Source organism: Lonchura striata, chromosome 1 (genome assembly GCF_050655825.1).
Source record: "Lonchura striata isolate lonStrDom1 chromosome 1, ASM5065582v1, whole genome shotgun sequence".
NCBI classification, from domain to species: domain Eukaryota; kingdom Metazoa; phylum Chordata; class Aves; order Passeriformes; family Estrildidae; genus Lonchura; species Lonchura striata.
In genome coordinates, this window is record NC_140703.1 from 73,562,671 (window position 1) to 73,583,721 (window position 21,051).

Here is a 21,051-nt window from a genome sequence, read left to right on the forward strand (position 1 = left end):
TGGCTCTTCCTTCCCAACTCCTTTCAAGTCCCAGTTCAAGTCCTTTATCTCCAAATAATTTAGCAAGAGGAAATGTTTCCCATTATATATTTGCATGCAAGAAATTACTTGGTTAATATGATGCATACATAGGTGCAACCAGGTGGTTACTGACTCATCCTATTCTTGTTTTTAATCTGATTCAGACATGAATTTCAGACCTTGGCAAACTGCTGGATCAGTCACGTAGTCAATTATTTGAATATTGAGCAAAAAAACAAGAGAATGTACTTTATTCCGATTAAATTAAAACAATGCAAAATATGTGAATCCAGCTCAATTTCCATGGAGGAATCATACATCGTTCTCTCTTACTGCCTGCTTCCCCATCATCCCCTTTGACTTCCTGTCACTGAGCCCAACGATTCTCACCAGAAATGTTAATCACAAAGCTTCCCACCCACATCTTCCCCTTCTATTTGTGGGATGTACAGAATCAGATCTTTTCCCGTTGTTGGCATCCAGCCTCTCCTCAGTCTTCCCTGGCACTACCCTTTGTATTTAGCAGCTTTTAAGGCTGTCCATAAAAGCTTTATAGTCCCAGCTCTTAGCAATTTCTCTCTCCAGCCTCGAGTATTTGCCACTGATATCTCTCATTGTCTTCTTCCCACCCTTATCTGTGAAGAAGTAAATTAATGCGGGTTTCTTCTATTCTTTATTTTCTCCAAGAGATAGAGAAGGACAGAACCTTCTCAGATAAGCATCAAAGATTAAAAGTGTTCCTGGCAAACCTGAGAAGTTTGCCTGAACTCTAATAGTGCATTTACAAACATGGAATATGCATGGCAAAGGGTGGGAATTGTTCACACGTAAGGTCTGCCCCTAGCTCTGTCTGTGCCCTACACCCATTTCTTTGGGGAGAGGTTCATTCTGGGAGACAGTGGAAAGCATCTTCCCAGATGCAAAAATCACAACGCTCCTTTATAGACCCTGCTCTGCCAGTTCCTGGCCTTATGGTGCATCTTTGTGACCCTCTCTGTGGAAAGGTATCATTCTCTCACAAGAAAATGTCACAAACTTTTTTTTTTTTTTTTTTTTTTTGGCAACGGGTAGGAAATAGGGGTCCTACCCCCTACCCACCGACTCTGTCTTCCCCGTGAGGGGGTTTGAGCCTTTGTGCACAAGCAGGGCCAGAAGCTGTGGAGCTGAGAGCACTGGAGACCCTGAGAGCTGCAAGGCGAGCTGGGCCAGCCAGGTGTCCCCCTGAGGGGACAGGCGGTGGCCCTGTGAAAGTGCCTCTGGAGCTGCAGGGTTTGGACTAAAGACCTGAGAAGCTGAGGGAAGCATATTTATCTATTCTAATTAGGGAGGAAAGGCAAACAGCTACTACAAAGAAAATTCTTGTTGCCACAGGGGGTTGAAACAAAGGATCGGGTAGCTATTGTCACTTTGAAATGTGTCACTTAAGTGTAGTGTTAATGTGTCTTTTTTTACAGCTGGACTAAATGATGAAACATGTTTAACTTCCTTGTTATCCTGCAAAGCCAAGAGAAAAGGCAGAACTCATGCTGCTTTATGAAATAAATTTTGAAGATTATTTTGAAGAACTTCTGGAAGACAGCTCTTACTTGGAGAAGTAAACCAGGTGCTGTGTCCCTCTCCAGAAGTCTCATGAATTGTTTAAACTAGGCAGCAAACATAAAAGAATGTTGATGTCTTCCCTGCTGCCTTCTTTTGTCAGGGGTCTCCAGCTTTGTGTAGTGCAGATTTCGGAGACTGCAGTGATCATGGGACTGATGCCATGGCCAGAGAGCCGAGAGTCACCTGCAGCAACACTGACATAAACCAGCATCTTGGCAGCCCTTACATCAAATTGAGTTTACAAAGCACGCTGGGTGCTGTTTCTACATACAGTGCAGCCTCTCAATCCCTGATCCTCTTCCTACAACATAAACCACAGCAGTATTTTTATCACATTAACATTTTACTGTAAAAAAAGCTGAAAGATGACAAAGTAACAAAGTATTTACGTCAAACAATAAAAGTTTGTTCTTTGTAAATAAAATGTTCCCTGAAAATGACACATGAGCCCATTACTTCTGTGTGGGGAGGGAGGAGGCAGAACTGTGCCTTACATGGTGGCTCTGTAAGCTTTAAGAATTCAATGTTGTCTAATAGACACAGAAGCTACGGCTTTAAGGATTTGAGCTCCTACAACTATGCAGATGTATTAGCCAGACCTTGCCAACAGCACTTCAGGCACTTTTCTATAAAATAAAAGGCTTACTTTTTAAAAGGCTGGGAGGTCAATTAAAGTGAAAGTAATAAAAATTACTGTATACCTATTTCAGACACTAATATACGTGTAAAGATATCGAAGGATACAAAATTATTTGCTCAAGGGCTAAGCAAGTATGGTATTTTTGGTTGTATAATGACTAAAATGTGTGTTTGAACAGCAGAGGCAAACTGGTTACACATGCTGAGTTGAACTGGGAAGGTGCTTTTATTGCTGATGTTAGTGCAAAAATGCCAGGTGTAACATGTTTAATCCAGCCTCAAAGAAATTAAAACTATTTCCAAAGTGTGGTCTGAATCTATAGCTGCATTTCCAGTTGATAAATGACAGTTGTGCATGACAAGCAGTGAGTAAGTTGCTAGGTGTTGAAAGAGCCCCATTTGAAGCAAAAGTGGTGAATAAGGAGGTTGCTACACATATGAATCAGCAAAAATCAAAATCTTTTTGAATTATAGAAGTGGTGCTTTGTGGTATTAAAAACTAAACCTGACCATATGGAACAGCAGATCTTATCCAGTGCAACAGGATAATAAAGTTGCAAGTGAACCTGGGCATCTGCTGATGCAAACTAATACACAGTGTGAAAATTAATTCAAAATACACCTATTCAAGTGTATGGGCATATGTGTACCAGAGGAGGTCCTGTTCTAATTTCTAACAATGCTTGGGAAAGAATCTTGGATGACTATGAAAAAATTAACTTATTGCTATAATGTGTCTGAAAAATGAAAACAAGTTAACAGGAATTGCCAGAAAATGATGGTGAATGCCGCAGGAAGCATTGATCTGTGAATTTATAAACTGTGCAGGTACTTGGACTGCTGTTGTAAAAATGACACACATCACAAGTTGTGATGAGACTCATAAAGATATATAACAGCTCCTGCATGGAGCTTCAACAAATTAAGCCTTTCAGCACAGAATAAAAAGGATGGAGAGAGGATATGATAGAAGTTTATGCACTCTTAAAGGAGATGAACAAGGAAAGATAATTAGCTATTACTCCCAATGGTGAGGACTTGGAAATGTCCTATGAAATTATATAAGAGCAAGTTTTCAGGAAATGAAACTTTTCTCTCTTTCACCACACATAATTACGCTATTGAGTTAATTACTCCAGGATCATGTGGACATATATATATATATATGGACTATATATTAAATATTTATATAAGCTGTATAGAGGTGACATCAAAACATAGTTAGGCAAAGAAGAGAGTAAAACAAGTGCTATTAAAAATATTAAAATTATAGATCCAGACAGAGCCTCTGGAGGTGCCTGGGGGCTATTGAATACAGAGATGAAGACACAGTCTTTGGAAAGCCATAGGACATTACTGGGAGATGATGCCAAGATTTCTGCTATCCTGAGATAAGCTAAAACCTGTTTCTGAGTTGAGGAAGTTACAACAGTATTTGTTTTCCTATTTTTATAAAGCTTTTATTTCCGCATTACTTTATGATCCACAAGAAATAATGTTTTTTATATACATGAACACTTCATAGCATTCACCAACTTCAATGCTACCCCCTTGCATACAGATGAACCTTTACGGATTCCAGAGTTGTTAAAACTTGTCTCTTGCACCTCCTGCCAATGAAACAGGTGTTAAGAAAAGTGTATGCAACAATCCTGAAACCCTGTATTTATGTTCTGTCAGAATTCCTTGCTACGATTTCCCTCTCCTTCCCAAATAAAGCATTAGATACATGACCAAACAAAAATCAAAGAAACTAAAAATAGCACTCAGCTTTAACACATAATTTGTTTGGTTGTAAATGAAAAACGCTGTGGCAGTACTGAGCAACACGAGCTGTAAATTTCTTTGAACCATTTACAATTACTATGTATCGAACCTGGGTTTCATTTAATAAAACATAGTTAACAATTCAAGATCTTTTTTTTTTTTAGATTCTTTAAAGATCTTAGGTTTCAGTGAAGCTTCTAATACTCTCACAACACCCTTTTGAACAAAATGTCCAGCATACACCTGGATAAACATGTCATGCAAACATGGTGAGCAACTGGTTCATGGCTTGGCCACAAAGGGTTACAGGGAATGGGGTGACATCAGACTGGCGACCTGTCACTACTGGGGTTCCACAGGGCTCCCTCTCAGGCCCTGTGTTCTTCAACATCTTCATAAATTACTTGGATGCAGGACTCAAAGATATACTAAGTTCACCAATGATACTAAATTGGGAGGAGCTATCAAGTCACCTGAGGGCAGAGAGGCTGTGCAGAGAGACCCGGACAAATGAGAGGGCTGGGCAATCACCAACCTGATGAAGTTCAACATGGGAAAGTTCTGGATTCTGCACCTGGGGCAACACTGGATGTACAGATAGACTGGGAAATGAGACGCTGGAGAGCAGTGCCACACAAAGGGACCTGGGGGTCCTGGTCTGTGGCAAGTTGAACATGAGGGAACAGTGCCCTGGCAGCCAGGAGGTCCAACCCTGTCCTGGGGAGCACCAGGCACAGCATGGCCAGCTGGGCAAGGGAGGGGATTGTCCTGCTCTGCTCTGCACTGGGACGGCCTCACCTCCAGTGCTGGGGGCAGTTCTGGGCCACACCATATAAAAAAGACATCAGACTAGAAGAGTGTCCAAAGGAGGGCAACAAGGTGGAGAAGGGCCTTGAGGGGAAACCATATGAGGAGCAGCTGGTGTCACTTGGTGTGTTCAGCCTGGAGGAGACTGAGGAAAGACCTCACTGCAGTCTTCAGCTTCCTCTGAGGGGAAGAGGAGGGGTAGACATTGGCCTCTCGCCTTTGATGACCAGTGACAGGACCCAAGGGAATGGTCTAGAGTTGTATCAGGGGAGGTGTAGTCTGGATTTTAGTAAAAGGTTTTTCACCCAGAGGGTGGTTGGATACTGGAACAGTTTCCCCAGAGAAGTGGTTACAATATGGATCCTGACAGAGTTCAAGAAGTATTTGGACAATGTTCTTCAGCACCTGGTGTGACTCTTGGGGTGTCCTGTGCAGGGCTAGGAGTTGGACTCAATGATCCTTGTGGTCCCTTCCAACTCAGAATATTCTATGAAGTCAAACTTAACTTTTTAAACCTCTGAGAGCAAAGCCAAATTAATTTGTAATTTTGCAGATACACACACAAATTTTAGTTTCTAGTAATTGTTATCTATACAAATTACTAGATTACTATATTATTTAAGTCCCTACTGATGAAAGCATTTCTACTCCCAGACACATGTCACAAAACCAGGCTCAGTACTAGGTGTAATATACAGAGCTTTACTTCTATATACAGGATCAAACGCAGCATTTTCAGCAGTACTTTATAAACACAGACAAATGTTTATTATTTTTCTTACACATCATTTTAAAACAGCATTCATTTCTGGTAGGAATTTTTGCAGTGTTTTGAAAAGCCAAGACTCTTTACTAAGTTGTAATCAAACATCATTTAAAAGAAGTCATGCTTGGTTGGATCCTTTGGGTGTAAGTTCAGACTGTGTGAGGCTAGCCTGAGTCTGAGAGCAACACTGGGTATACTTTATATGTTACAAGCAAAACCCAAGGTAATGGCTTCTAGTGCTGATACAAATAATTCATACTTGGATGGATTGGACTTTGTCCACAAAACCTTTCCTTAAAGAGTACTATAATAAGAAGAAACTTTTTTTTATTGTGAACAATAGAGCTCAATCGCCAGATAAATAACACCTCGTGACAGATCTTCACTTGGCAAGTAACTCTGATTTGAGTCACTCTTCATACTTCCTGCTAGATTACTTTTTCTCACAAAACCAACTTTAATCCTCACTCCCTTTGCGCAGTAGCAGTGAAATCAAGGCTGTGCACCCTAGTAAGGAATTCCATTTCAAAGGAAAACCAAGCATCTTACGTCTATCCTGCTTTTAGCTACCCGATGCCCTTGTTATGCCTACATCTGGCTACCCAGAATTTTTAATTATCAGGTCATTAGCTAATTTACCTACTCCTTGTCTTCCAAACTAAGAAGAGAGAAGTTTCTCTCTAGCCCTGTCTCACCCCAGAGAAGATCTATGGGAGCTGTGTTTTATCTGAACATTGTCCCAACTTTTCTCAAGGCGACGATTTCCTCCGGCTGCTACGGCTCAGGGGCAGTTTCGGAGTGTCCCGCGGGACTGACTTCCCTCCGGGACGTGTTTTCTGCCAACACTTGGGAATCGATCCCGGCGCCGGGCCGTATTTGCAGGGTACCCGGTCCGTTCTACCCGATGCGCGCCCTGTGCTCATGGACGTCCCGGGCGAACCCGAGGGCGCTCCCGCGGGACCGTCCCCATTCCCGCTCCGTCCGCAGCAGCTCCCGCCCCGCGGGCACGGCAGAGCCCCGCGCCGCCGGCTGCGGCTCGGCTCGGCTCGGCTCGGCTCGGCTCGGCTCGGCTCGGCCCGGCCCGGCCCGGGCTCCCACCGCCGCCTCCGCGGGCGGCCGGAGGAGCGGGGCGCGGGCGGGGGCGGGCGCGGGCGGGCGGGGGCGGGTTAAAAGCGGCTGCAGGTGAACGGGGAGGGACCTTAAAACTCGGGGCCGGACGGGCTCGGGCTGCCCGCTCCGCAGGCGCCAGCGGACCTTGGAGTAGCGCGGCGTCTGTCGCATCCCGCGTGTCCTGCTCAGCCGTGACAGCGGAGCGGCTTCCTTGTGTCCTGCCCAGCCGTGCCAGGTGAGGGTCCAGAGCGGCTTCCTTGTGTCCTGCCCAGCCGTGCCAGGTGAGGGTCTAGAGCGGCTTCCTTGTGTCCTGCCCAGCCGTGCCAGGTGAGGGTCCAGAGCGGCTTCCTTGTGTCCTGCCCAGCCGTGCCAGGTGAGGGTCCGGAGCGGCTCCCGCCTGCCGCACCGGTGGGATCGGGGCCGAGGTTGGGATCAGGCTGTGCGCGCCTCCGAGCGGGTGGCGACCCGAGTGCTACAGTGGGGCTCGGGTCGGGGCCGTCCCGGCAGGTCTGGGGTAGCCACGCCGCAGTCCCGACCCCGGGCAAGCCCCCAGCCCCGGGGCCGGTGAGTGTGGCTGGCCGGCAGGTTCGGACCGCGCAACCCGTCCCGGGAGGAGCCGTCGGACCTCCGAGCCAAAGCCGGTGTTTGCCGGGATCTTGCCTCATCCCTCCGCTGGAGGCTCGCAGCCGCGCGGGAAATCGGCGGGAGAGAGGTCGGCGCGGAGGGAGGGGCCAGGATCCAGCTTCCAGATCCTGGGGATTTGAAGTGGTTTCAGTAACGGTGTCTTGGTCGGCAAGTTGAGGGTCCGGGTGAACTGGCTCCCTAACAGCCAATTGCAGTGTTTCGGTAGTGGCAGATGAGAGGGAGAAAAGTTTTTTTCTCCCCCACCACAGACTTGCACCCTTGATTCAGAACTGCAGTGTGAGATGGCACCTGGAAGCCAGGCTGTTCAGCTCAGCGATATGCACTTCCCAGACTTTCATTCAGTTCTGGTTAGCTTCTTGTGAAGATTTCATTGACTTAATTTTAATGACTGTACAACAGATATGAGAGAGTTCTTACCAGAATGATGCAGTGATCTCATCATAGCCTGCAGGTTAAGTCAGTATAAAATGGTGCCAGTTGCAGCAGAGACAAAGCGTGACAAATCTCAGGAATTCCAGCCATCTTCTCAAAGTTGTTTTCTTTTTTGCCTTACCCAATTTCACCTTTCCACATCACAGTAAATCTGACCTCTCCCTCTTGCCTCCAGGCTTGTCCGTACAAGCTAGGCCCTCGTACCAAGGGTATGTGTTAGGGCACGTTTTTCCTTTGGTTGGGCTGTAACTACACCAGGGTAAAAAGTTCTTTTTCCCCCCTCTCTGATGTGTGAGAATGAGAGTTTTTTGTAAACTTTGACCTGTATTGCCTTGCAAGGTACCATGCTATTCCCACAGCACACAGCCAGCCCCAAGAGGAGATGGAGCTCTTATCCATGGCCTGTGTGGCTCTCCCAGTCTAGCCTTGAGACATAATGGACCAGCTATGCAAGTTCCCAGGTCGGGTTTCAAAGTGTTTTGACCATTTCAGCGATAGTTTCTAAATGGCTGCAATCAGTGAAAGCTGAGCCCTGAGACTAAAGTTTGAACTTCAGCAAAATTTACTTTCAAAAGGGCGAAGAGTGGATTTTAGTTTTTTAAAGAGTAGGAGGAAAGCTGAAATGGATCTTCTCTGTTTGACTTTCTGTATTCTGCTGGAGTGTGATAGCATCTGGAAAACCAACATAAACTCTTCAGCTGAGGGCTTTTTCTTCTCAACCCTGTAACTCTGCCTCCTTTTTTGGATGACATAGCAATGAATGTGGAAGGGCAGGCTCTGCTCTCTCTGCCTTTGCTTGTTGGTTTGTGCTATATAAGCATGCAGCCCTCACAGAGCTGTCTTGAGGCTTCTCACCACTGTTAGCAAATTCAAACGTGGTACTTTTGAGATTAAGGGCCTTGTCTGAGCTGCAACAGAAAGCCGGGAGGCCTGCTGGAGGTGTCTCTGTGCAGCAAGGACTTCTGCTGAAAAAGGACAGGTAGTATTTACATCTAGGACAAAGAAATCACCTCGGCCTTCTAGGGCTATGGTGTTGGTAAAGAAATTCTATAAAAATGCTAGAGAAGACTCTAGTTTGTCTAGAAGTGGCTTAACTTGTGCAGTGATAATAATTTCTATTGCTTGGGAAAGTACACTGTATGGCAAAATGCTGACTAGAGTCCACCAAAAGGGAAGGAGCACATAGAGGATGTACAGAGGAACTGTATTAATATGTACTTATTTCCTGCCCAAAGCCTTCTTGAGTAATACACTGAGGTATGCTTGTCCCATCATAAACTGATGGAAAGGGAGAGTTTAATAAGTTGTTTTAATCCATAAACATATAGGTAACATAAATAAAAAGTGACTTACACTTGCCGATGGCTCTGGAGAGACTGTTAGGAAGTTCCCTTTTTCACAGGTTTAGAGACGATTTTTCAGTTTGAAAAGTAACTGTTCTGTGTATTTTGTCATCCTGCAGGTAAAAGGACACAGAAAAGAAGATGGACTGGGGAACTCTGCAGGGTGTTTTGGGAGGTGTAAATAAGCACTCCACCAGTATTGGGAAGATATGGCTCACAGTCCTCTTCATTTTCCGTATCATGATCCTGGTTGTGGCTGCAGAGAGAGTCTGGGGAGATGAACAACAAGATTTTGTCTGCAACACGCTTCAGCCTGGTTGCAGAAATGTTTGCTATGATCACTTTTTCCCCATCTCTCACATCAGACTCTGGGCCCTGCAGCTGATCTTTGTCTCCACACCTGCACTGCTGGTGGCCATGCATGTGGCTTACACCAGACATGAGAAGAAAAGGCGGTTCAGAAATGGTGAGAAAATTGATATTGAAGAGCTAAAAAATAAAAAGATTCACATTCGGGGCCCCCTGTGGTGGACATACACCAGCAGCATCTTCTTCAGGATCATCTTTGAAGCCATCTTCATGTACGTGTTCTATTACATGTACGATGGCTACCAGATGCCCCGCCTGGTGAAGTGCGACGCTTGGCCCTGCCCCAACACTGTGGATTGTTTTGTGTCTCGGCCCACTGAGAAAACCACATTTACTATTTTCATGCTTGCTGTATCTGGGATCTGCATGATGTTGAATCTGGCTGAGTTGTGTTACCTAGTGATAAAAATTTGCATGAAAGAATCTGGGAAAACAACGGTTCTGAAATAAGTCCCCAGTTTCAGGATTTACTGGCTCCCCAATTCCCTTCAACTTTCTTAGGTATAAGAAAACAATAAACAATATTTTCATACTCAAGGAAAAGGATAAAAAATGAATGTTCTTTTGTGTTTTAAAACTCATAGCCTTCCTGGGAAGCTGATGCTGAGGTAGGTTTTAAAGATCATAAGATAATTCAGTATTCCTGCATCCACAGTTAGAGAGCAGCCTTCTGGCACCAGCTTCTCCAAGTATGCCTACTGCTGGGATCCTATTGTTGGGACAGTTAACTCTTCAGACACTGGGAGTGGAAAGGACCAGAGAAGGCTCTAGTGCCCAGATGAGATCCAGGAATCACAAACACACTGTGTTGGCTCAGAGGCAGAACAGTATCAAAGTTTTTTGGTGAAAAGTGGGTAAAGGATTTTTTGGGGTACATCACAGCTTTTGAAAAGGAAGAAGACTTGGGAGGTGATTGTGTTTATACTAGGTGTCCTCTCTAAGTAATCTGGAGAGCAAGAAAATTGTGTAGGAGCACAGATACTCTGGCAGTGCATGCTGTCAGCCTTGCTGAGCACCAGCATGTTTTTTTCTTCTCATCTCCTTGCCTGCACTGAGAAGCATTTCCATTAGGTCAGTGCTGCCTCCCCATAGCCACAGACACTACAGCAGTGGGAGGAATGAAGTTCATTTTTCATTCTCTTGATCGGATGAAAAAGGATTGTCACCTCTGGGCGGATGGAGGCAGTTCAACTGTCCTCCTCCTTCTCTTCCAATGCATTGTGAAGAATTTTGGTACAGTAGACTTTATCTGATGAAGAGATGTTTTACCACTTGACTGCCTCATTCAGCTGTATACTCTTAAAATATTTTTTTACATTTTCCAATAAAAAACAAGAAAAATCTGCTTTTTTTTGTTCTGCTGGTTATCCAAAATAAGTACTTCAACTTACATCATGATAGCCAGTGCTGCTTTGCTTGCTCCTTTTTTTCTATCTAGCCTGCACGGCTTTTCGTCATAAAACCTTCTCCCTATCTGAGGTGCCCTTCACATGAGTTGAGCAAACCACTCCCAGTCTGACATTCCACATAGTGAGATTAAATCACCATTCCTTTTCTTAAAGTTGGCCTAGCAAGAATTACAGACAGCTTGGAGAGCTAAAACAGCAAAGGGACCCAATCAGAAATGAGGAGGAACTTGATATTTCTTTTAAAGTTCACAGTGCTGTGCTGTAAATTTTTTATTATTAATTTGAAGTGCTATATGGATCAGTCTGGTCTTGTCTCAAAGTAGTCTCTGAAGGTGTTTTATGCCTGTAATAGGCAGGATATGGCATTCAGGGTAGCACAGTTTATATTCCCAAGTACCTGTCCATTGAACCCAATTCAGAAAGCTGGCTGTTTCCCCTCCTTAGCTTTCTTCAATAATTGGCTTTTCCCCAAAATGAATGAGCACTAGCTCAACTTCTCTATTTGTGTTTATCTTTTACTGTACATTTAAATTTGTCACCTCTGGAGTGAACAAAGTTGCATTAGTTAAGACCCATGAACCTTCATTGTGCGCTGAAAGTGGAGCATAAATAGGTTTACCTTGCTTGTGCACTAGAGTGTTACAGCTTGACTGCAGATGGAAATCTGTCATCTCTGAGGAAAGCAAGAAAAACTTAAAAACACCATCCTTAGACCATGAGAAAAAGATAAAGGTCATTTGTAATGAACTGGACTGGAAATTTGGACTCTGAAAACATCCTTAATTCAACTCCGAAGAACACAGTTTGGCACATACCAGGTTTGTGCTTGATAGAGTTCCTGCATTATTCCATGTACAAGGGCAAAGAGAGCAAACTAGTCCCAGTGCTCTAGTATTACATTTCTTTTGTAATAAGATTTTTTTTCCCCTGAAATTATAATTAAAGCACTTTTGTTGTGTCTGTTTTCTGTATTACTTTTACATGCTGTGTGTTAACTAATATATCTAATGAAAATCTGTTTACCATAATGGCAAACATATGTGACAGTACTATATTCAATAGCCAAGAGCTAGTGTAAGGATTTTAGCCTTCTGCTGCAGGTTGGTTTCCATTGTTTACACTGCCTGTTACCCTGAGGTTTCCTGAACTCATAGTGGAAGGTCACATATGTGCTCCACTTGAAATCATATATGCTGTTTAAGACAGCCTTGCAGCTGGAAAAGGCTGATAAACTTAACCAGCTCCATGGGGAAAGAGTTTGTTTTTGTCACCTACATTTGAATTTAGCTGGAACTTGGACCTAGATACACCAAAAGTGTTAACACTTAACACTATGAAGTTATGTTCAACTAGCAGTTTGGCAAACAGATTATCAGACAGCAAAAAAAGATAGAACTGGGGAAGGTGTTTGGATGTAGCCAAGAGAGGGCTTTGATCCAGACCTGCAGCATCAGGCAATGACAGCTCTTAATTCTTTAACTGAATAGCTGCTTTGTGAAAAAAATCAGATACTTTATAGGAACATGGGAATTGCACCTATTTCTACATGTGCTACATTGCATAGCTGACCTTATACAATGGATTCTATGTAGATTAAAATATATTGTTGTGTTGAAATTGTGCGTGTTCTTTCCTGAAAAGCACTAGTAGTGTCTCCATTTGGTACTTGGTTCCTAGACTCTCCTCAGAATTAAGATTGCAAAGCATGTTGAAAACTTAAGCAGCAAATCTGAGGTCATGACTAAAAGCAGCTGATTCCTCACTGTTCAGTCTCCAGCATAGCCAGGCCATAAAGTGTCTAATAAAGTGGTATCAGAACTGGAGAGTGTAGGGATGGGACTGGCTAGAATTATTCTTTGACTGAAATTGCCAGGAAAAATAACCATTGACTCAATCAGGTTAAACTTCTATCCAAAACCTTGAAACCAAAGCTACAAACATGTTTGTCAGAAGAGTAAGGAGATGAAGGGAAGCAAACTTCATTGGTAACTCAAGGACACAGACAGAAAAAATATCATAACTACCTTTGGAAAAAGAGTGATTTAAAAGGAAACCAGAAGTATAGATCTTCTGTATTTATGACTTCTGGATATAGAAGTACCTCTGTTAAAGGTTTTCTTAGACAAAAATAAAAATATTCTTTGGTTGTTTGCAGTTATTATAAGCCAACATGCTAAGCTATTTTATATCTGAGGACAATTATAAAAGACAAATTATATGGTCCATACAGGGAAGTGCACTCCTGTACTATGGAGGTTCAATTCAAAATAGCACCTCTGTTACAAGATGCTTTATTTTGTAAAAAATGTACTGTAGCAGTAAGGAACAGCTAAGAGCACTTTGCTAGAAACTAAACCTGATGAAAATCAATATATTTTTTTCTCTAATTATAATTTCCTCACCTTAAATTTAGGCTAATGGGGTTTACCCCGAAACAATATCACACTCAAAGAATTGCACTGTATTTTTGTTCACCTGTTCTGATATTCAGGACAGCCACTACCTGACAATTAATTACAGGCTCATTTGATTTTTCACCATCTTATTATCTACACAGTCATTTGAACTAGTTTGCAGACAGTGGCAAGAGTAACAGTAACTATTTGAAATTTAATGAGCTAAGACTAATGGTAATGACTTTCAAGACAGTTCAGAAGGTACCTACACTTTTGTCCCCATTTGACCAACCTAGCTTGTCATTATAATTTTCTCTTATGGATTATAGTTCTCTTCTATAAAGCTGGCTCAGCTTTGACTTGGCTATTTTCTATACAAAGTTTCCTAGTCACCAAATGAAAGTTTTTATAACCGAGGCTTGGAAATGCATTGATCTTTAATTTGGAAGGCCTAGATAAGGAAACAAGTCACATTTCAAGCTCTCCATCTCTGAGAACATTCCTTGCTCTTGCTATGGCTGGTATCCCATACTACTGTAGATTTAAATGCCAGAATTGGTCACATCATCACACTTACCTTCTCCCTTTTTCTGACAGTTTCATCATTGCCACTAACTCAGATTATTTCACATCTATCGGCCCTATGTGAATAGCCAAATCTATTATATTTGAATTAGCCATCTAACTAACAGATGCTTGCATAAGTCATTGTGGCAAAGAAATGTATCAGTACCAGAATTATGCAGTTTAGGGAAGTATGTTTTCAGTGAACTTAGAGAACCTGTAGAGTTGAGCCATGCATGGCTGCAGATCATAGATGGATGCAGGTTGTAGATGGATGTTTTGAACAGCAGCATATATTCTGTGTGCTGCTATGAACCAGCATTCCAGTCATAGCCTGGCATAGTTCCCAGGAAAAGGAATACTGTAGTGTGTGGTGCAGACACACTGGTCTGAAGCACAAGGCATTTTTCAATGGACAGGCTGTGCTGGGCAGGTTTACTTACTTAAGCAAGATGTATATTTTCTGTTGTCTTGACAATTATGGTAATTTAGATGCACCATCTGGGAAAGACAGTAGCAGGCTTAAAACTGTGTAAGTTGAGAACGAAACAGGGTTTAAAATTGTTCTGCAGATAATTTTCTGTGGAGGTTCAATCTTTATGACAACATATAAAAACTCCCACACCTCTCACCAATCCACACATTAGCAGGAGGAATGCTGTACTTCTGTTGTGATGATTGGAAAACTTGCTACCTGTTTGGTATCCAACTATCAACATTTCCTTCATCAGAAGACTTCCTTCACTTGATTTGAAAGTATAATGGCAGTCCTGGTACACAGAGTCAACCCAGACTCTCATTGTCACTGAGTTTTCCCAAGTGAAAGATAAAGGTGACAGCTGCGTCATGTTCACAGGGATCAGAACAGCTTAATCAAACACTGTTTGTTAAGATCATTGCAACAGGTGCCAGAAGAAATATAATTACAGTGTGGTAAAGATGTCAAACCTGTATTATTTTGTATCATTCGTGTAATGTCTGCTTGCAGTTTGTCATGTCCCTGCTCTAGGTATTGCATCATTTCCAAGGACTGAGTGCTTAATACACAGGTTAAACAGCTTCCACAATCTGTCCAGCACAGATAAAAAAACCCCAGTCTATTCCTCTACACACACACACACACACACACACACGCGCGCGCGCACAAAGACACAGAACAGCAAACTAAATTACTAAATCATTCCCTCACTGTAATCTGATAGAAGACCAAATGAGACATTGCAACATGGATTTGTCAGGCATAATTTCTGTCTATGCCATTAAAGCTGCTTTTGTGTATTGCAGTAAAATAGTTATTAATTACTCAGTGTCAGAGCATCAGGATCCACCAAATGGGATAAACTGTATGCATCTGGGAGGATCTGCAGGTACATGGGAAGATAAGCTTAGGATTCAATAAGATCTTTATCACCGGGAGAAATTATTTAACAATAGCAGTTTTAGAAGGTAGGAAGGTCTAAGTGCTTCTGTTGTGAAACATGAAGCACTTGTCGGATGGGAGACCTGTTCTGAAGCAAAGAACAGTTTTGTAAAGAAGAGCTGGAGTTCCTGGAAGATCATCTGGGGAACAATACACAATAATGTGACTGACTTGAAAAAAATATCATACTGGTATGCATTCAAGGTTTGTCAAAACCAGGATGTTTGAAATTAAGTTTTCTGTCTTGTTAGCACCCAAAAGTCTGTTTGCCAGTGCAGCATTTGTCCAGGACCATCTCTGTCAATGTGATTTCTTTGTGCTTTTAGCAACTGGAATAAGACATTGGTGTGCTATAGTATGTTCCACTTAACTAGGTATATGAGGTGGCATTGTGAGTAAATAAAATTCCAATTAATGTAAGTGAAATTTGTGATGGCTTTTTTTTTCTCCTCAGCACAATTAGTAAAAAACTCCTTATGACTTGGTTGTGTGTCTCACAAAACAGGCATTTGTCTCAACAGGAGAAAGAGAAACCCAGATCACTGTTCATATTTGATCACTGTTCATTTTGCTGCCCATTTTACTATATGTGCAAACACTGGTGGGGTTCACTGAAGCCTGGTCTGCAGCCAAGAGATTATTTCCCACCAATGGACATGCCATTTTGTGTTACTGATTTCTTTAATTCCAAAGGCAGACCATCACATTGTGCAGCAGTTTGAATTTTGTAGAGGAATTTTCCCTTACATAATACTGTTTTTTCTATTTTAAAGCAAGATACCTATTGCTGTTCCTTTCTGTGGAAGGTCGTAATTATTTGAGGCCTTTACAAATTTATCATGCGTGACACCCAGGTATATTTCTGCTAAAACATACTGTATTTGCTCTTATCCTGAGCACAATGAGAAAAAACATCCTTGTTTAGAAGCCATGGTTGTGGTTTGGCACAGTGAACTGCCCACTGGCAATACTAGTTTAGAGCATTAATACTGATGTCATTCCTTCCTACACATTCTTATCCTGTCCCCATGCAACACGGCGCCTCCAACTCCAGGACCTTCACTGAGCCAGCACAGTTGTTTGCACAGCTGTGCTCAGCAGTGGACTGGCCCACTGTTTTAGCTGATGAAGAAACAAATGTTTTGCTTTGCTGGTTTGTTTTTCAAATGGATTAATTCCTTGAGCTTCATTACAGGGAGGCTATATGAACTTCCACACTGACAAGACTGTGGGGCAGTAAACCACGGTGTTGGGCAAGAAGAGCTTCAGGGAGTGAGTGGAAGGGGTGGAGAGAACAGCAACATGAAGTTTATTCACTGCTACACATGCTGCAATTTCAAACCACAGCCTCTGGCTGTGTTTTCCTGAGTGACTGCTACTAGAAAGGCAAAAACCTTACCTGCCTGTTCTCCCTTTGCTGTTGTACCCTTCCGTGCTCCCTATTCCTCTCTGCTGGCCCTGCTCCTCAGCTACTGGCCATCTTCTTCCTTACTCCAACACAATCTTTCCTCAACTTTTGTGTAACTCACTAACACAGCAGTGAACTATTAGAACTCGACATTCTAAATTTGTTTTCTTCAGCTCAGATTTCTGCCAGATTTCCTGTTGTGGCAGGAATTGAAGTGTTTCAAACACCAATATTTTTATTTCATATTTCTGTCTGTAGTGTCGGGAAAAAAAAAAATAGCATCACACCATGACAGAATGATAGCAGGCCTAATTCCTCTTAGGGGTCTGCATGTCCTATGTCTCTCTTTTTGATTCTTCCTCCTAACAGATGCCTGGCTTGTACAGTTCTCCCTCTGCTACATCTTACATGGAGCTTTAGATTCCATGAAGGTGAATGAGAAGTATCTTGCTGTTCCATATCCCAGAACATTCAGAATTATATTGTTGTTGTTCTTGTTGTAGTACTAGGAGACTTCCCACGTTCCCAAAGGAAAAAAACAGAAAGGACCAGAGGAAGCTGGTTCTGGTGGGTTAAACACCAGGCTAGAGTTTCAGTGCTATTCTCAGAACCATATAACCTAAGACAAGATATGTAGTCTTCCTGTGCCTCCATTCCTACCTATTAGAACTCACAGTGTTGTCCTACAAAACTAGAAATAAAAATACTTCCTGACACCAGTTCTTGAGCTGCCTCCTCTGATGTGCTTAGCAGTAGTGTCGAACAGAGCAGAACACTAATCACTAATTGGTACAATAATAAAAATTAGTTTATAATAGGAGATCAAACTACAACTTCCATCTTTCACATCTTCCTTTTATATTATGTATTATCTACTTAATTTGAAAGTACTTTGATTCATCTATGTAGAAAAAACCTAGAGATTTTAATCCTCCTTGCTTCAAGCTGTGTTTCCGTAAGTAGAAGTACACTTTTCTAGAATTTAAATATCTTTAGTGCCATCTTCTGTAGGGCAGTGGCATGTCAAGCACAATTCTCTTTACTGACATACCGTACTTTGCCACAATGAGCTGAACTGAAGGCATTTGTAACTCTTTTTTCCAGCTGACTGTGTGGATAAAATTGCTGTCAGCACTGCTGAGCCACATGTCACTTTGGCATGGCTTATGACTGAAGACATGCACTACAGTTTAGGGGTCTTTCCACCAGACTGTGCTTGGATGCACAGTTACATAAGAGTGATCCTCTTCTGTAAAATAGATGCTTACATTAGAAACAGCAAGGGGTGAAAAACTGTTTTAGATCAATACTGATCTGAAAATGTCTATTTGTCATGTTAAGCAGCAGCTCAGGTTCAGATTAAGACCAATCAAGAAATATCTCCTTTACTTGTGAGATCTTTTTATCATTTCATGAAGCTCGGTGTCTATTTTTTTGTTTTCTTTCTGTGTATTTTGTAATGAAAACCTGACTCATCTCATTTTAAAAATACCCACCTGCCTGACTTTCCCACTTCCTGAATTCACTTTGTTTCTGTGCCAGCCATATAATGTATTGCTAAATGACTGTCTACATGTGGAACAGGGGTGTCACCTGTGTGGAGGCTTGGATGGAAGACAAAAGACAGTACTAAAGAAGATAATTAATCCCTCTATGGAGACATTCAAAGCCCTCCTGGACATGTTCCTGTATAACTTGCTGTAGGTGACTCTGCCTTGGCAAAGATGCTTGACTGGATGATCTCAAGAGGTCCCTTCCAACCTTAACCATTCTGTGACTCTGTGTTAATTGAAGGAAGCCTGCAAAATTTGTAAGTGTGCATTTTAATGCAAAAATTTAAACGTCACGTTAAGTTGCGTGTTGCTGTCTAGAGTTAATGCCAATGGAGGGAACCCTTTAAACATAGTGAGACTTAACAATGCTGTGGTTCTTTAAAAATAAATGAGGAAACTAGTAGGATGGCTCTTCCAAGGAAATCCTTCTGTCAGAAAGTCTAGATGAAGAGTAACTTTTGGACACCATTAACTAAATATGAGCGTATTTTCTTTCTGAATAAACTTCTCAGAGAAATAAGTTCTACTTTTTTCTATTTATCCCTTGTTTGGCTACAGATACTCCTGTTCTAGTATATGACTAACAAGTCATATGTCCTCAACATGCTTTCATGCTTGGGCTTTCACCAGTACTTAATTGGTTCTTCACTTTTAAAACTGCTACCTTCAAGTTTTCCCCATGGATTTTGCATCCTTGCCTGACCCGTTTTCTACAAATGATCCAGGGGGTTTTGCTGACAGACCAAATCTCTCATTGTATGAACTCAGAAGGGAATTCTTGGAAAGGAAATTGTTAGCTGATGGGTTAGTCCCATGGCAGGCAGGCACTGCATCAGCTTCTCCTAGTTTGAAATGTAAAGGATTCTATCATAAAAACCTTCTGTGGCACTATTAAAAGGATGCTCTAGAATCTTACTGCCCTTCTGAGTAAGAATGTTTTTCTTAAAAAAACAGTTGTCAAGGCCAGTTTCTACAGGGAGTGGGAAATACCACTTGAAACTTCCAAAGAGTGAAAAAGCCATCAGAGAAACACCCTGTGCTTCATGCTATTAAAACTTAGGAGCTGAGACACTACTGCATGAGGAAAGTTTTAATGTTAGGAGTTACTGCAGCTGCTGGGATTCCATCTGGTACCCTAACACAGCCTCTCATGGCCCAGTGCTTCAGGGTCAACCCTGCGCTACCCTGTGATACACTTACAATCATGGCAGCACTGTGTTTCAGATGTATCACCCATCTCTGAACAGTCATAGGACCATAGGATGGTTTGGTTTGGAAGGAACCTTAAAGATCATCTAGTTCCAACTCCCCTGGCCAAGGGCAGGGACACCTTCTACTATATCATGTTGCTCATGGCCCTATCCAACCTGGCCTTGAACACTTCTGGGAATGGGACATCTACAACTTATTCGGGCAACCTGTTCCTGTGACTCACCACCCTCACACTGAAGACTTTTTTCCTAAAATCTAATATAAATCTACTCCTTTTCAGTTTCCCCCTCGTCCAGTCACTACATGCCCTTGTATGAAGCTCCTCTTTGGCTTTCTTGTAGGCCCATTTAGGAACAGGGAGGGTGCTGTATGGTCTCCTTATACCCCTTTCTCCAGGCTTAACAGCCCCAAATCTCTCAGCCTGTCTTCATAGCAGAGGTGCTCCAGCCCCCTCATCATCTTCATGGCCCTTCTCTGGACTCACTCCAACAGATCCACATCCGTCTTATGGTGGGGGCCCCTTGAGCTGGATGCAGCACTCCAGGTGTAGAGCAGAACAACAGGGGAGAAATCACCTCCCTCGACCTGCTTTGAGCAGAACCACTTCCCACTCTGCTTTAGATGCTGCCCAGGCTGTGTGGCTGTTTTCTTTCCCTGGGGCAACACTACAGAACACATGAAAGCCAAACCAAAATATAGGTGATAGTAATATTTTTGAGTTCCTATGTTGAAAATGTCAAGAGCTACTTTTAAATAATAACTTTCAGAGCAATGATAACTGATCTCTGTTTTGGGGGACTTTTGTTTTTTTCTTTTTCCAAAAGTTCTGCGCACAACAGCTGGATAGCTGATCCTGACTGAGGAGGGATCTGAGGGAAAGAAAAAAGGGGCTGGCAGCCCTTTGGGGCTCTTCATGCAGAACACACAGGCACCACCTGCAAGGTGTATCTGCTCTCAGAGAGAAAACCCTCGTTTTGGTGAAGTCGTTTGGTTGTTTTGGTGGTTTTTTTCCCCCTTTGCTCAGGTATCTGTGACACCTGTCGGAGGGCGGTGCATTCGGCGGGCGGGGCGAGGCGCCCTCTGAGCGGCGCTGGGCGCGGCGCCGAGCGGGCAGCGGCTCCCGGAGCGCTGCCTGCGCCGGAGCCCGGCGGGGCGGGGCGGGGTGTCTCACGCTCCTGTCCTTAGCGGGAAATGCTCTTTTATTCCCCAGGAAATCCCGCGGAGGTGGGGTGGGTCATCTGCACTGTGACAAACATTTTAAAACCCAGGGAGACAATCCGCTTGTAGCCTCCCGGGTGAGGAGAGGGGCTGCCGGCCCGTCCCGTGCGAAGCCGCGGCGGGAGGCGGGGAGGGGAGGGCAGAGGGAGGGCCGGGTGCCCGGTGGCTGCGGGGCGGCCGCCAGAGCCGCCGGTGCCGGGCGGGGAGCGCGGGCAGCAGCGGGCACGGCGCTGGGCACGGGCTGGGCACCGCGCTGGGCACCGCGCTGGGCACCGCGCTGGGCACCGCGCTGGGCACGGGCTGGGCACGGCGCTGGGCACGGCGCTGAGCACCGCGCTGGGCACGGCGCTGGGCACGGGCTGGGCACGGGCTG

At 43.5% G+C, this 21,051-nt stretch overlaps 2 protein-coding genes across 12 annotated transcripts in view; both read left to right on the top strand.

Annotated features, from left to right (window-relative positions):
• The first annotated feature begins 6,793 nt into the window (after positions 1-6,793).
• On the top strand, positions 6,794-10,844 carry LOC110475655 (gap junction beta-2 protein). Of its 4 annotated transcripts, none has more exons than XM_085581048.1 (2): positions 6,794-7,082; positions 9,249-10,844. In XM_085581048.1, the coding sequence occupies exon 2, from the start codon at positions 9,271-9,273 to the stop codon at positions 9,946-9,948; it is 678 nt and encodes a 225-aa protein (XP_085437174.1). In that variant the 5' UTR covers positions 6,794-7,082; positions 9,249-9,270; the 3' UTR covers positions 9,949-10,844. The 4 variants fall into 4 exon arrangements, with proteins under 4 accessions (XP_085437174.1, XP_085437180.1, XP_085437184.1 ...); XM_085581054.1 differs by having other exon boundaries at positions 6,794-7,036; XM_085581058.1 differs by having other exon boundaries at positions 6,794-6,990.
• Positions 6,794-21,051, top strand: part of GJA3 (gap junction protein alpha 3) — a 32,180-nt gene continuing 17,922 nt past the window's right edge. For 5 of the 8 annotated variants that reach the window (XM_085580963.1, XM_085580956.1, XM_085580974.1 and 2 more), the window contains exons 1-2: positions 6,794-7,082; positions 9,249-20,755. The gene's annotated coding sequence lies outside the window, so the exon portion shown is untranslated. The remainder of the gene's footprint in view (positions 7,083-9,248; positions 20,756-21,051) is intronic. The other 3 variants (XM_085580985.1, XM_085580991.1, XM_085580981.1) reach the window with 3 other exon arrangements.